Raw genomic sequence first — 16,240 nt, forward strand, 5'->3', positions numbered from 1 at the left:
TTTAAGATAAGCCCCCCCCCCCACGCCCCTGCAGGACCGAGGCATGCTGGGAGGTGCGACAGCAGCCTGGCGCCTGGTGTCCCCTCTGCCCTTCCTGCTCCCCTGCTGGGCCGGTGCAGGGCAGACCCAGAGGCACATGGTGGGGGAGGGGCGCAGCCGCCCCCCCCCCCCCCCNGGCTGGCGACCGGGCAAGTTCACTTGGCAGCAGACCATCCAGCTGAGGCCCGGAAGCTTCCCTGAAGGGCCCTGTGTCTGTGTTCAGCCGGCAGGGCTGCTGGCCAGCCTCTGACCTCCTTCTGCTCCTCCCCTTTGCCCAGTCCTCGGTGTTTTGTGACCCGCCTTTGCGTCAGTGCGTCCTGGGGAGGGGCCAGCCCAGGCAGCCCCCGGCCCCCGCCTCCCCGCACAGTGACGGCGGGTCCCAGGTTAAAGGCCGGCCCTGGCTGTGACGTGAGGTGCACACCGTAACAGTGGGGACGGGGCCCGAGAGCCATCCTGCCCGCCCCACCTCCCGGGCCAGACAGACGCCGAGGCCGGGCAAGGGCGAGACCCCAGGACTCAGTGTCCAGCCTCAGGGCCCACATCCCTCAGCACTGGGGACCAGCAACCACTGCGTTCTGTGGGAGGAGCAAGTACGGCAGAAACCTCATTTTAACGAAGTGAAGAGATAACATCATCAGAGTTGCTGTGACGATGATGGTGATTAGGTCGGTGAGATTGATGGTGGTGGTGGTGGTGGTGGTGATGTTGTGTCCCTCAGTACCTCTCCCCTGATCTTTGGGGCTGCATCCAAGAGCAGAAGTGTGATTGTGTCCAGGAGCCAGAGCACAGGAAAGGGCTGTGCAGTGGGACTTTTCCATAAAGCAGTCACAAATAGTATCCCGTAAGACTTTAAAAAAAAAAGGGGGGGGGGGATGCCTGGGGGGCTCAGGTGATTAAGCATCCAGCTCTTGATTTCAGCTCATGTCATGATCTCATGGTCCATGGGATCGAGCCCCGTGTCAGGCTCTGTGCCCACACTCCCCTGCCCACACTTTTCCCTTTCTCAAAATATGTAAAGAAAAAAGGAAGACGTGGTATCCTTTCTAAAGGTCTCCTTCTTCTGATAAAATAATTGAGGTAGAGGAAAGGACTCTATTGTTTGTAAAGCCCTTACCAAGCCAAAATAAAAATGTGGTAAATCTTAGGTCAGTCTACATTCTTCCCTCTGGTGCAAAGTTTTGTTGATCCTTGAAATCCCCAAGTCTGGGAGCCACTGGCTAACTGACCTCGCCTAGAAATGGTTCCCTTTCTTAAACGTTTCTTCCAGTAACCACACGCACACATGCACACACACTCACTGATGCCCCCTCTGCTGCTGGAGCCCTGTGACTTTAGCCAGGGGCCTCCAAATCACATCTCCGTGCCCAGCACCTCCCTAGGCAATCAGCACAGGGCTGCCTACGTGGGGCTTAAGCAACAGAGGTAATTACGAGTAATACTAACAGCTCGCAGACAGTCCCCGTGGTCGTTCAGTGGCTTTGTAAGCTGCTGTGCTTAACGCGATGAGGTTCAAATCCAAGCTGTCCCTCAGGGGCCTGGCATGTATGGGGCCCCCACACAGATGCCCCCCCGGCTGCGCTGGCCGGATGCATCGTCTGGCCCACGTGCTTCCTGCACACAGTCACCTGACTGCTGGTGCTCTTAGCCCAGCTCACAGAAGGTCTTCGTCCTCGGGCTTTGTCTTCACCCCAGCCCAGGGTTCTGAGCCCCCGATCGCAGGGCTAAGGCCACACCCCCTGGGGTCTCCTGGTCCCCGCATACAGGGCACAGGACCTGTCTCCCCCGTGGGCTTGATAAATGACTCACACCACACATGTGAAAGCTACAGATGCCAGGGACGGGAGAGGAGGATGCAAAACATCTGGGCACCGTTCATCCAGGTGCCAAACACGGAAGAGGTACATACAGCTTGGCTGGGCCAGTGCCCGGCGCAGCGAGGGCCCCATGTCCTCAAGCTACTCTGAGGCTGTGTGGTGTGTTTCCTTGCTAGTCGCACAATAGGTCATTTAGGTTGGGTGGACAGGCACTTGCCCTGGATATCTACCAGAAATTAGGCATTGGGGGGATATGGTGTGACACAGAGAAAAAGGCCGTTGCCACCGTTGAGCACTGGAGGGCATGGGGACTCAGACCTCCTCCAGGGGTCAGTTAGTGAGGCTTGATGGTCTGTGCCTGGACCCGGAGCCCATCTGCCAGCCAGGGGACTCATCCTGACACTGCCATTTAGTGGGTGTGTGACTCTGCCTTGGCAGCCTTACCATCTCCATCCGTAAAATGAGCTCAGTCGCACCTCCCTCACCTGGCTGCTGTGGCTAGTGAGGGGCTAAGCGCAGATGACCAGACCGGGGCACAGGGGAAGGACCCCATAAACATTCGTGTTGATGTAACAGGGACACGTGGAGCAGAGACAGAGGGGCCAACTTCACGGAGGACCCCCAGGATCCTGAGCAGGATTTGAAAGGTGACCGGACGCTGTTGAGCCTACAGAGCAGCACACACCTCTCACAGGGCCTCGTGAGGTCCAGGAAGTGAATATAGGAATGGCACTTGAAGCAGGACCTGGTATGCAGTAGACACTCAATTAGTGTCTGCAATAGCGGTGACGATGATGGTGTTGCTTATCAGAGAGTCGTCTGGTGTTGGAGCCTCAGGGGTAGTGACAGGGAAGGGGTGGAGAGGCAGGTGGGGGCCAAGCCCCAGAGGACCCAGGCTGCCTGTCAGTCAAGGCAGTGTTAGCTGCTGTAACAAATAAGCCCCGTGAGTGTAGCATGATGCGATAGACGTCTAATTGTTGCTGCTTTCAACGGTTCAATGTACAGAGACCCGGGCATCTTGCAGGAGCCCTAGAGGATTCCACCATCCCGTAGCCCCCCCCGGGCATCCTAGCTCTGAGCTGGGCAAGGCAGCAAGAGAGGGTGGGGAAGAAGCCAAGCTTAGAGAACCCCCCCTCCTCACAATGGAAAATTCCATTCCATTGCTCACATTCCATTGGTGGGAAGTGGTCATGTGGCATGGGTGCAAGGGGAGCTGGGAAATGTAGTCCTGGGCTGGCCATCTGCTCCTCCCTGTCCCCCAAAGGCAACTCCATACTGTACAAGAAAGTGAACATGTGTTTTTGCTGAACTAGCCGCCCCCAGGCATAAGAGGGCCTGCGCGAAGCTACACTGACCTTCCTCGGTACCCTGCTGTGCATTCACTTTTGAGCTCAAAAGTGTGTGGAGGTTTCAATAAAGGCTTGACACCTTGGAATGTGGATTGACCACAGAGAGAGTTACAGAAGCTATAATGAGATTTTGAGCCATTTTTCTGAAGCCATAATTTCTCTGTATTTTTTTCCAGGGTTTAGGAAGGAGATTGTCCCAGAGATTTTACCCGTGGGGAAAATATCTGAACAGTAAATCATTGATCTGCCGAATTTCTCGTCTTTGTGTTGTTGTGGGCTTCCTCCCTCTGGCCCTGAGCTATGTATTAAAATCTAATTACATTGTTCATGCCGTTTCCCGTGAAATTTACGTCCAAATCTGCTGAGTAAGAGAAGCAGACAGAGGACTTAATTAGGAACGTGAATCACGTTTGGGGTTTTGTTTTGTGTTTGTTTGTGTTTTAGGAAAGAGCATCTATAACCAGAAAAATAACAACAAGCTGCCTTTTCCCCCAAAGGCAGGTCACCTTCGGATGAGCCGGAAGGCCCAGCAGCATCACCTGGGGGTACTGTTCTGGCGGCTTCCATGAGCCGCTGGTTCTGGCTTGAACAGCATTGACTGTCTTCTTTGCAGAGTGCTCCCTCCTGCACCCTTCCTGAGCCCAGGACCCGGAGCTCTGCCTTCTGTCTGGAACGGGGCTCCTGACTCTTCCCAAGTCGGCCTTGGGGTTCATATGCGTTCCTCAAGTTTTGCAAAGTTAGGCCCCAGAACGAGGCCTTCTCTTCCTCCCAGATCTCTCCCAGGAGAGCGCGTCTCACGCTTCGTAGGTCAGACAGACGAGAGGCCCGGCCGGCCTCGCTTGGGTCCTGCGTTCAGGGACCGTGACCTTTCTGAACGGTATCTCTCTTCCCTCTCTGTACAGAAACCCGTGCAGACCGCAGCAAGAAACTCTTCAGGCACTACACGGTCGGTTCGTACGACAGCTTCGACGCTTCCAGGTAAGACGTGGCCCTCTCTCTGCCACGCCCCTCTGCTCAGAGATGCTCACGCGTGCCTCAGAAAGGCGCTGGACCATCTCGTGCGGAGCACTCGGGCCCCCTTGGCTTTTTCCCTCGGTGCGTCCCCTGCCCCCCCCCCCCCCCCCCCCTGCCCCCCGTGGGCCGGGATTACGGAAGCCACCATCTTCCAGAGGACCTGCCCAGGATGCGGCGTCTGTGCCGCCTGAGCTGCGGGGTCGGCACCTGCGGGGTGGCCCAAGGGAGAGGGCCGCCTATCCAGGGGGAGGAGGACGAGGCGAGGCGTGGGCGCAGCAGCATGGGGCCAGAGGTGACCGCAGCCGGCCGCGGAGCCGCGAGGCAGCGCCCCGGTGGCCCCCCATTCCGGGAACACTTCGGATGCCGTAGCTCTGGGCTCCCACCTCGTCTGCATTCTCCCTCTGCATCTGCCTCGAGTCGAAGTTGTTGTATCAGGAAGGCTCACCTCCCCCCCCCGGCCCCCCCCGAAAGGCGTGGCGCCCAGCAGGCCGGGCCTTTGAGCACGGTGGGTTTGCCTTCCGGCTCCTGTTCCGAAGGCGCTTGTTGGGTCGTGCGGATGCCACACGGGCCGCGGGTTCGAATCTCCCTGCAGAAACTACACAGGCATGAGATGTCCTCAGGTCTCCGGGCGCCACTTCCTTGTAAGCCCCGCTGAGGCCGAGGCGGGCTGGGCGGGGGCGGGGGCGGCGGCCACGGCCGGGGAACGCGCGGCATTTCCAGCGCCTGTCCCTGCGGCCCTCCCGGCTCTCTAGCTGTTGTCCCCAAGCGTCAAGTTCCTCTACCCCTTATTTCTGTCACAAACACAAGTCTCCCTACACTGCAGGCTGCAAGGGTGTGACGAACCAGCCTGTCCCCTCACCCAGCAGAGAGCTCTCGGGATGGAGGCCTCAATGACAGCTTGTGGCATGGGCCGTGTGACCCGACAGGACGGGAGGGCCCTGCTGGATGGCCTTCCCTGCACCCAGAGGGCTGGAGAAGGTTCTGGTCCCCACCCCCCAGGCTCTGTCCCCCCCCCGCCTCCGGGCCCCCAGGCTGGTCTGTGATGAGCAGCACACCCGGGGACACCTGTGAGGAATCGCCTATCTCGTGTGTTTCTTCGCTTTTATGGAGTTCAGGTTCACAGTTGTGACATTTAGTGCTTTCACGATACGAACTAGGTGTGTGCTCGCCCCCCCATCTCGTTCTAGAACATTCCTGTCCCCCCAGAAGGGAGCCCCTAACTATTAACCAGCCCCTCCCCGTTCTCCGCGCCCAGAACCCCGGCACCCGCCAACCTGCTCTCGTATAAATGGGGCCGCACTGGATGTGAGCGTCTGTCTGTAGCTTCTTTTAATAATATCTTCAAGGTTCACCTCTTTTCAGCAGGTATCAGTGCTTTTTTCCTAAACTGTTTTTATTGTCATAAAATGTGCACAATGTAAAATTTACCATCTAGGCCATCTCTCAGTGCACAGCTCAGTGGCATTAGGTACTGTTGTGCAGACATGCCTGCCCTCCATCTCCAGAACTTTCCATCTTCCCAAACTGAAACTCTGTCCCCATGAAACAACAATTCCCTGGCCCTCTCCGCCCCCCAGCCCCTGGCACCCACCATCCTACTTTCTGTTTCTATGAATTGCCNTCTCTGAATCTGGCAACTCCAGGGGCCTCGTAGAAGAGGATTGTACAGTATTTGTCTTTTTGTGTGACTGGCGTATTTCACCCAGCGCGGTGTCCTCAAGGTCCATCCGTGCCGTAGCAGGTGTCAGAGTGTCCCTCCTTTGCAAGGCTGAGAAGACCCCCCCCCCCCCNTTCGTTTTTCCTAACTCTGTGGATGGACACCATGTTGCTTCTACCTTTTGGCTGTTGTGGACGGTGTTGCGGACACGCTTGTTCAAGTGTTTGAACATCTGTTTCCAGTTCTTTGGAGTGTGTGTCTAGCAGCGGGATTGCTCGCTGGACCTGGTTTTAGTGCCGACCTGTCCTGACCACGTTTCTGTCCTAAAGGAGATGGTTTAGAACAGGAATCCCATGCCCGGCAGAGCCGAGTCACCTCTCCTAAGGGGCGTGGGCGACGTTCCAGATCTTGCGAACATTGACCACTTTCTGACCTTGAAAGCTTGTGCTGTGATCTGTGGCCTGGCCACCAGTACAGCCGAGAGAGAGAGACAGAGAAAGAGAATGATCAAGCTGGGGGCTTCTGGGGAGCCACGCCCGACCCCGGCTTCTCTTGACAAGTCTCTTCTTGGCTCAAATGCATTGCTTCTGCAGCAGCGAGTGGCAGCTCGAGAAAGTGGACCCTGGACACGTGGTCACGGCCAGCGCACCTGTCCTGCTTTGCTGGCTTCCTAAGAAGGAGGGTGCCTGAGGCTCCCAGAAGGTCCGGAGCGGTCGCCATGGTTACATGGAAGGCCATTCAGCCTGGGAATGGGGCTTCTGGGAAAAAGGGGCCTTTGACAGCCGCGGCTCGCCTGCAGGCTGTGGCTTTTGCAGAGCTGTCTCTCAGGAGGCGCGTGGCTGGCAGAGAGCCACCAACAGGCCGCCCTCGGTGCGTACGTGTGCATGAAGGTGGGTGTGCACTAACGCTCGGCGTTTCAAACAGGCGGCTTCCCCACAGAGGAGCTGTCCAGGGACCTGAGTTGACTGAGCCGGGAAAAGAGAAGACCACAGGGCAGGCGGGCCGGCTGGGTCACGTGTCACGTGTCACGTGGCTGACAGCAGGCCCGGAACGCACCAGGGACGCACACACACTGCAGCTTGGCCAGCAAAAGGCGTGTGGAACCATTGTAGCTGTTTACAGATAGGACAGAGCTGTCTCAGGAGGTGATGAGCTCCCCGCCACTGGAGGAAGTCAAGCAGGGTAGGCATTCTCTTGCCAGAACACCAGAGAAGGTTGGACCGGGTGACATGGGAGATCCTTGCCAGCTCTGCCTCCCTCCAGGGTGTCTCGATGCCCTGAGGAAGGCTTTTGTTGTGCGCATTACCGACCACCGGCTCGGCGCCAGGGCCTGGGGCCACAGAGAAGAGGGACATCCAGCCACACCCCTCAGGGTCAGCTGGTGACCTCTAAATGATGAAAGCTCTGGCCTTGACCACAGTTGAGGAGCCAGCCCCGACCTCCCCGGGGTGAGGGACTCAGACGTGCTGTGGGCTCAGATTGCCCAGAGAAAGATGTGGGTGATGGTGGCGCCACATATGAGCCTCCCGCCACGTGCCAGCACCTTTCCTGGTCACTGCTGCCCTCCGACCCTCCAGTGACCTTGGAGATCAGTGTCATTATCCACTTCCCAGAAGAACACCAAGGTGGAGAAAGGCAGGTCACGTTAAGGACCTGGCCCTCGCCCACATGGGTGCCGGGGCCCGCGTGTGAGGCCCGCCCCCTGGGACACGGGACCCTTGCCCGCAGTCCCCTCTCTTCCCTGGTAAAGATGTTACTACCCAAGCCTGGCCAAGAAGCTACCCGGGGATTGAGAGAAACTGGCAGAGACGAAGCCGCCACCTGGCCAAGTGTGTTGGGCGGACGGAATGAGGGCACCACCCGGTTATCGGGTCTGAGCTTTTCCGACGGGACGTGGGGGTTAGCCTGGGGGAGCCACCGCATCCCAGAACCCACCTCTTCCCAACCGTGCGCTTGGCAAGGGCCAAGGAGCTTGTGGTTCCCATGGCCCATCAGACCCCAGGCGGCTGGCGTGTGTGGGTCCGGAGCGGGTCTGAGGGTGAGGCTGAGCACCGGCTCCTGGGGCTGGACGGGGAGAGAGCATCTGAGGGGTGCACGTGTCCCCGTGCGAACCAGCCGGCGGTTCATCAGCCTGCTTTGGAATTCATGTCAGACACGGCCTGGGGAGCCACAGACATCTGGGTGACGTGCCAGCACCCGGGCCAATTACCCACTGTAGGCGGCCGGGCGACAGTCTGGGCAGCAGCGCCCGGCTGAGGCCTCCCCGTTGCGGATGCAAATGTAATTAAAGGAAAGGCAATCAGAAGCGAGCTTCAGCGGACTCTGAATCAGTCGGCTGGTTTCCCCTTCCTACCCCCTACCTCCCCGTTATGTCAAAAGCTTTTCTCGGGGGGCTCAGAGCTGAGGAGCAGACTGATAAAACACACCCGTTCATTGTTCAGTGTCCCTGGTTACTCTGGCCGAGTCTCTTGTCAGGATTCCCCTCCACCTACCCATCGTGCACATGATGGAAGGATCTGGAAGTGTGGGCACATGATCAAGATCGGAGCACAGAGAACCTGGAGCCATTTCCACACAGGATCGTACAGACATTTCAGTATTGTTTTTAAAAACATACTTCTCAACACAGAGTGTAGGAGTATCAAGTTCCCACTAGTTTTAAGTCAGAACTCAAGCCTCATTAGCATGGGGCACCTAGGAGGAGTCTGCCTGGGAGAGGAGGGAGGGACCTCAGGCTTCCGCACCAGGCTGAATACACCCCATCCGTCCGTCCACTCATCCAGCCCGCCATCTGATTACCCATCAGTCTACTCAACCATCAGCCAGCCATTCAGCCATCTCCTGACTCCTCCAGTCACCCATCCATCCATCAGTTCATGCGTCCATTTGACCAACCACTCATCCATCCAACCTCCTGTCTACTGAGCAAGCCAGCCATCTACCAATTCCTCCATCCCTCAACCCACTCACTCACCCTTCTACCTATCCATCTGCCCATCCATTCAACCATCCAGCATCCTGTCCACTCATCCATTAATCAGACGTTCAGCCATCTACCAACTCATCCAAACATCCATCCGTCCACTTCTCTTGTTTATCTATCCATCTATTTAACCAATATTCATCAAAATCTGACTGTTGGAGGAGCTAAGGATATGCAGGCAAACAAGACAAACACAGTCTCTGACCTCATGTGGATTAAAATCTAAATAGTGAAAACAACAAAGTTCATAAATAAATAAACTAGAGAATCACACGTGGTGGTTACTGCAGTACCACCGCACTGTCTCTTGGGCAGGCTGGGGCAGACCTACTTTGTATGGGGAGCCATGGAAACTCTCTAACGAAGTGACTTTTGATTTGGCACCTGACCATTCAGGAGAATCAGCCATCTTCAGGAAGCCCAGCACGTGCAAAGGCACTGAGGTGAAGTGCAGAAACAGCAGTGGCCTGGAAGGGAATAGAGAGGCTGATACCAGAGAAGGACCTTGTGCTCTGCGGAAGGAGAGGGGATTTCCTCCCACTGTGCAGGGGGGATCCTAGAGGTTTTTAAGCAGAAGAGTAACATGATCTGGTTAACGTTGCTGGAGGAAAACAGAAGGAAGGATGTAGGCCACTTAGGAGACCACTGCCGTCTTCCTGGCTCGGCAGTAGTGGCGACGGGCCAGTGAGAGGTGGGGATAGACAGGTGGGGGGCTTCCTGGTGTAAGGTATAGTTAGAAGGCACGGGACCCGCCAAGGCGCTACATGTGGGGCCAACGAGGAGCAGGAGGGCTCCCCACCCTCTTTGGGGTTCTACAGGGTAGAGCACCAGATGGGGGTGGGGCTGGACCCGCTCCCTGCGGTCAGCAGATTCCTCATGGAACCTCTCACTACGCATCCAAATCCGCACCTGCAGCTTCGGACCCGCCTTGAAGCCCCGTGTCCAGAAGCACCATGCGGGGAAAGCATCTAAGGTGCTGGGTTGCCACTGCTCGTCTTCCTCCGTGAGACCCGTTGAGTTAGAAGGGCAGCCAGCTGTCCTGTTTAATGTCTGCTGGTGACGGCTTCTTGCTCTCGTGGCTTTCAGACCTCCTCGTCCAATTTTCTGTTTTTAAATTGGTCATTGGAAATACATACACGCGCGGATAAAAAAATTCAGCGTGGGCAGGTCTCGCATTAGAGTGAAGTCCTTATCTCCCAGCCCCCGGTTTTCTTTCCAGAGAAAACCTCTCCCGTCCGTCTCCTTACAGACTCTCCCCAGCGATGGACTCTGAGTATGGAAATGCATGTGCACATGACCTGAGGCCTTTGCAAGCCCTTGAAAACATAGGGCCCCAGGTTTTTCAATCTGACTTTCCAACAAAGACCCTGCAGGACCTTGGGCCCCTCGCTGTCCCTCTCTGTGCCTCAGCCCCTGACCCCCAACCCTGTTTGCAAAGTGCAGCTCATCCTGTGACTCAGGCCCCGGCCCCGGTGGTGTTCAGGACGGGATGAATGGGCACAGTGTACGATTAGTGTGCGCAGCTTAGAGGCGTGTGCTGTATAAATCCGGAGGGACGCTGAATTGTGGACAGCGTGCGTGGGTAGCTGGCTTTCCTTTGAAACCCTAACTTTGTGTGCTAGAAGCGACTGCCTCAGCCTGTAGGTAGTAAGAACTGAATGGCAAGAAACATTGATTTCCTCCAACATCATTTTAGATTTTTATGTTTATTATTCCCTCGACTTGAGAAAAAGGGATCGATCCCTGAGTATGTTCACGGATTCATCAGGAAACATACTCTGGTTTTTTCCCCTCGGCTCTTTGGTGGTTGGGCCTCATGATTAATGATGAAGCCCTCACAGCAGCTCCTTTGGGAGTGGGAAAGAAGGGATGATGCTGTTTTGTCCCTACATATCCGTGTTTTTACTTTCCACATGTATGTATTGCTTTAGTAATGTTTTTGAGAGCAGGAAAGAGAGGGGTGGATCCCTGGGGCCAGGCAACGTGAGAAGCCACCACAGCTGTGCCCTCCAGCCCTCCCAGCAGGATGTGTGCACGAAGGTGGCAGCTGGAGGCAGATCCCCCGGCACGGCCCCAGAGAGCGCGTCCCAGTGGCTTCCCCCGGATCATGTTCTCTGCTGCCTCCATCATGACGAACAGCACACCCAGGGCCCACATGGGAGACCCAGGCCCCCTCCCCTCCCCTCATCCATCANAGCGGGTTCCCTCCTTTCAAAATCTTGATGCAAATACGACCTTCATTACGTAGTAGAATCGTTATTAATTTAGCCAACCACACAGACAGGGCCGGGAATGGAAAGAGAGCGCCTCGCCCACCCCTGGCCGCCTCCCCCTCACAACTCCGTTCGGCAGAGGAAGCACTTTCTACTTATTTGGCTCCATTCTTCAAAGGCCGCCTTCCTACCTCTGTGCTTTCTTTCTCTCTTTCTGTTTTTCATTGAGATGCGATCGACATGTAACATTATATTAATTTCGGGTATAGAGCATAATGACTTGATATTTGTATATATTGCAGAGATCACCATGAGAAGACTGGTTGAAATCTGTCACCTGACTCTGTCATGCTTGTTTTTCTCGTGATGAGAACTTTTCAGATCTAGCGACTTTCAAATATACAGTACCGTGGTCACCATGCCATCCATTACATCCCTGGGACTTAGTTATCTTTTTTTAATTTAATATTCATCTGTTTATTGTGAAAGAGAGAGAGAGAGCAAGCAGAGGAGGGGCAGAGAGAAAGAGGAAGGAGAGAGGATCTGTCAGCACAGAGCCCGAAATGGGGCTCAGTCCCATGAACTGTGAGATCATAACCTGAGCCGAAATCAAGAGTGAGATGCTCAACTGCCTGGGCCCCCCAGGTGCCCCATGGACTTATTTATCTTATAGCTGAGAGTTTGTACCTTTTGACCACCTTCGCCAATTTGCTCCACTCACTCATCCCCTGCTCCTGGAGACTACCAACCTCTGTATCTATGAGTTATGTTTTACCTGTTCATTTGTTTTTGCTTCATTCTACATATAAGTGGAATCATGTGGTATTTGTCTTTCTCTGGCTTATTTCGCCTAACATAACGCCCTCAAAGTTTCTTCACGATGTAAATGGCACGATTTCATTTCTTTTTATGGCTGAATGATATTCCATTGTCTGTGTGTACCACTTCCTCTTTATCCATTCTTCTGTCAGTGGACACCTTGGTGCTTTCCATATCTTGGCTGTTGTGTACAATGCTGCATTGAACATGGGGTGCAGATATCTTTTTGAGTTAGTGTTTTCATTTATCTTTGGATGAATACCCAGAAGTGGCATTGCAGGATCATATGGTAGTTCTATTTTTAATTTCCTGAGGATCCTCCATACTGTTTTCCGTAGTGGCTGTACCTGTTTACTTTCCCACCAGCAGCGCACAAGGGTTCCAACTTCTTCATGTTCTTGCCAAGAAAAGTCATTTCTTGTCTTCTTGACAGTAATCATTCTAATGAGTTATTTAGTTAGAATTATCTCTAGCTAGATTATCTATTGTTAGATTAGTTAGATCATTTCTTGTGTATATTTTGACAGTAGCCATTCATATTCATTCAGGTGTGAGGTGATCTTTTTGACTTGTTTTGCTTTGTTCTTCTGATGGTTACCTCCCTAACTCTGTGGCTACCCCTTTATTTATTAATTTAACATGAATCATCATTAATTCTTTGCTATAAAAGTCTTTTAGGTTCTGTCTATAAGTTGGATTCAAAAGTTAAAAACCAGTGGAAAGCATCGCATTATCATGATACTATAAGTGTTTACATCATTTGCAAGTCTAAGTCTAGGACTGCAGTTCCTCTTTATAGACTCATGTGAAGAAGGGGCTTTCTAATACCAGAACTCACTGGATTCTTTTTTCTTCCACTCCATTAGTTGTTCAAAGCATTGTCACAGTTTAACTTAATATTAGGGTCATGGTTTTCACATGAAGTTCTTATTTTTTCCTGGAGTTTCTGGTTGCCTTTTTTTTTCCCCTGTGGAAGAGGAATTAGTTCTTCAATATGCCACTAAAATATCATCCTGTTTCTTCTGTATCACTAAAACCCATCTCATTCTTATTGGAGCTCTCTGCTCCCATTTGGACCCCAACCCCCAGTTTCCAGTGCACAATTCTCATTCTGAGATTTCCCTTCATGGAGCTACTCAGTAAGCGAAGTGTTTCTTTAGCCTTGTTCTACCAGAACACATACTCAAGTAACAGCCTCAGTAAAAGATACCTGGAATGTCAACTTCACTGTCTGAGAAGTCTCTGATGTGCTCAGTGTTATAGAATTCTAGGTTCAAAACAGTTTTTCTTCTAAACAATTAAAGCATTGCTTCGTTGTCATCTTGCTTCTACTCATTGCTGGCAAGAGGTGATGGTGCTCTCTGATCCTCACTACAGTGTAGGTAATCCTTTGTTTTCCTCTCCAAAGCTTTGGAAGAACTTCACTGTAGCTACTTTTCCTTGATATTTTGAAATGTCATGGTGATGGGTCTAAGTCTCTTCTTTATTCATTGTGTTCACTGTCCTGGGGGTTCCTTCAGACTGAAGAAGCTTCAGCTTTAAGAATATGCTTTTGTTATTCCCTTGAAAATGCCCTCACTTCCTGTCTGAGTTCCCATCCACCCTTTCTTTCTTATGTTTTCTGACCTTTGCCTGTTCACTCTGTATTCTGGGAGATTCACTCAACTTTCAACCTGTCTGTGTAAGTTATTATTTTGACAACCACATTGTTATGTTTCAAGAGCCTTTCCTTTCAATGATGGGTAAGCTTTTAAAGCTGAGAAAAGCAGTTTCTGGATATCTTTGGGAACAAGTGGGCAGCTGTGAATGGGCAGTTCTCTGCACAGAGGTGCTCAAGGCAGAGTCCAAGCTGACTGCATGTCCCTTCAGGTCAAACACCAAAAAGAGAGAAGTCCAGAGTCCTCTTCCTTGCCCCACTTACCCCAGGAGCTCAAAAACAGACAGATGCACATTCTTGTTCAAATCTTTAGGACAAGTAGTAGGATTCAAATGGAAACTTGAGGGGGGGGGGTGTGTTTTTGTTTCGTGGTGAGCGTGCACAGATGCCCAGTGACGAGGCAGTGGGGGGAGGNGCTGTGATTCAACCTCTATCGTGGATTTTTGAGATTCAGATTTAATAGAAGGTTACGCAGACTCCTGGCGCTTCGTGTATGTCCTGGGTCCACTCTGATTCTGAGCCCCTCGGACACAGGGGGCTGCTGGCCTGGCTCGGCCAAGTGGGGGCCTAAGTGTACTCTGGCTTCACCACACCACTGTCCCCCAGCACTTCCATGGTGTAAAGTGACTGACTGGGGGCTTTGGACCTTGATAATGTCCCCAGACTAGCGATAGGCATGTCCTTCTAGCTGGAGATAGACTCAGACCCCGTAAAACCACAGGGGGGTTCACAGATGGGAGGAGTCTCCTGGGGACCTAGCTCAGAAGCCCCTGCATCGGGAGCCCTTGATCTTCTGAGTTGGGGAAGGGGCTCCTTACTGGAGCTGCCGAGCCTAGCCCGTGGAGGCATTCCAGGGCCACCTGGCCCTCGGGCAGAAGCCAGAATTCTCACAGGACACTCAATCTCATTTCACCCTTTTTCGGCAGGACCAGGCAGGAGGCCTTGGCACCTATTTTCTGGGCAGAGTGGCCCCTGCTTAGAGGCTGGGAGCAAAGTCCCTCCGCACAAGGGAGGCTCCTGGCTCAGAGTACCCTCAGACCACATTTAGTACATCCCCAGGTGGCGAGTGGGTGTGTGGGTGGGGGGAGCACAGGCGGATGGGTGGGGACAGTGGTGAGACAACAGAGGAGGGAGGAGGCTGGCCTTCCGGGCACACCTCCAGACTGGGACTGGCCGAGCCCCTGTGCGGCCCTCAGGCCCGCCTGGTTCCCCACCAGGGTGGTCCAGGTGCCACCAGACCTGAACACGGATCTTCCATCTCCCCAAACGCCCAAGCCACTCGGCAGCCAAAGGACAGGTTTACAGGCTCCGTGAGGTTCTCCATGATGCCAGCTGCCAAAAGCAACCTCCACTGTGCCCCCCATGCCCCCCACACCAGGTCTGGCATCGCTTGTACCCTGGTGGGTAGCCTTTGCCAGTGTCCACGGTGTGCATACCCTCCCCATGGCTGATTTCAGGCTGCTAGCGTGAGCCACTGGATGCAGAGCTGGGAAGAGGTGACCCGAGCCAGCCCCAGCCCCCCAGACGCCCCAGGCCAAGATCGGTGTCTCCTTGCCTTCTCCAGCCCCACAGCCCTGGCTCAGAGTCTGCGTGGGGCCCGTCCTCAAATATGTAATTAGGTGCACTAGTCTGGAGTCCTGGGGACCAGCTGTGAGCCTGATGAGGCTCAAGCCTGTGGGGTCAGATGCCAGGGTCCCAGTCCCAGTTCTGACACTGGCTCCCTGTGCGGGCCTCAGTTTCCCCACCTCCAAGATGGCTATATCACCCCCGAGGCTGGTTACAGAAGTCTATATACTCTGCTCAAAACCGCCGTAACCACCAGCTCCGGGTCTCCTGTGAATGAGCATGCTTTCTACAGAACCGCAGACCCTGAAATCCAGGGTCAGGTGCAAGCTGCCAGCGGGGTGCCGTGCCAAGGAGAAGAGGGGGGGCCGGTTCAGAAGGGTTCCCAAGGCTGTGCCTGGCAGTCAGTAGGTTCTCAGAGATGCTCCTACTGATTCCCCACCTCTGGCCAAAGACCTGGTCTTCCGATGCCCTCCTCCTCCAGGAAGCAGGAATGCCTTTCGTGCCTGACTTGGGAGAAGCAAGCAGATCCTCCAGCTCAAGGTTACCTGGTCCAAGGGGGAGGCTGGGAGGTGGCTGTGTCTTGGCACCTCGCACTCCCTGCTTCCCTGTGTCTGTCTCCTCCGAGATAGAATGGGGCCGACTCCAACCTGCCTCCCTCCCTGGCATCTGGCACGGGGCCTGGCAGGTGCTCAACCCTCAGGGTCAGCGATTGTGAAAGAGCAAGAGCTCCGCCCCTGCCGGGGGGTCGTGGGTGGGAGAACTGGACAGGTGCATGGATGGACGGATGTACCGATGGGGGGATGGGGGGATGGGTGGTTGCCTGAGTGAGTGGGTAGGTAGGTGAGTGGATGGAGGAAGGGAGAGAGGGGGGGAGGGAGGGAGGGAGGAAAGAAGGAAGGAAGAGAAGGAAAGGAGGGAGGAGGAGGTGAGGGAGGAGGAAAGGCCGGGGCTCTGGCCGCGTGCGGGTCGTAGGCATCTCCAAAGCAGACGCAGCCGGTGTTAGGTGGCAGCCACTGGCCTCTCCTGGTGGCCGGCCAGCCCCACGTGCCATCCGTCCCACTTGCCCGTGCTCTCGGCTGCATCTCGCCCCGTCGCTCAGCCAGGGCCATACCCGGATGCTCCCTGTATT

General features: G+C 54.5%; 1 protein-coding gene across 1 annotated transcript in view; it reads left to right on the forward strand.

Moving 5' to 3' along the window:
* Window positions 1-16,240, forward strand: part of SHANK2 (SH3 and multiple ankyrin repeat domains 2) — a gene marked incomplete at its 5' end in the record, with an annotated part of 263,327 nt that overhangs the window by 83,956 nt on the left and 163,131 nt on the right. The window contains 1 exon segment of the mRNA XM_077766560.1: window positions 4,105-4,180. Coding sequence (XP_077622686.1) covers window positions 4,105-4,180 — 76 coding nt within the window.

The sequence above is a fragment of the Crocuta crocuta genome, unplaced genomic scaffold, assembly GCF_008692635.1.
Source record: "Crocuta crocuta isolate KB4526 unplaced genomic scaffold, BGI_CrCroc_1.0 scaffold636, whole genome shotgun sequence".
Classification (NCBI taxonomy): Eukaryota; Metazoa; Chordata; class Mammalia; order Carnivora; family Hyaenidae; genus Crocuta; species Crocuta crocuta.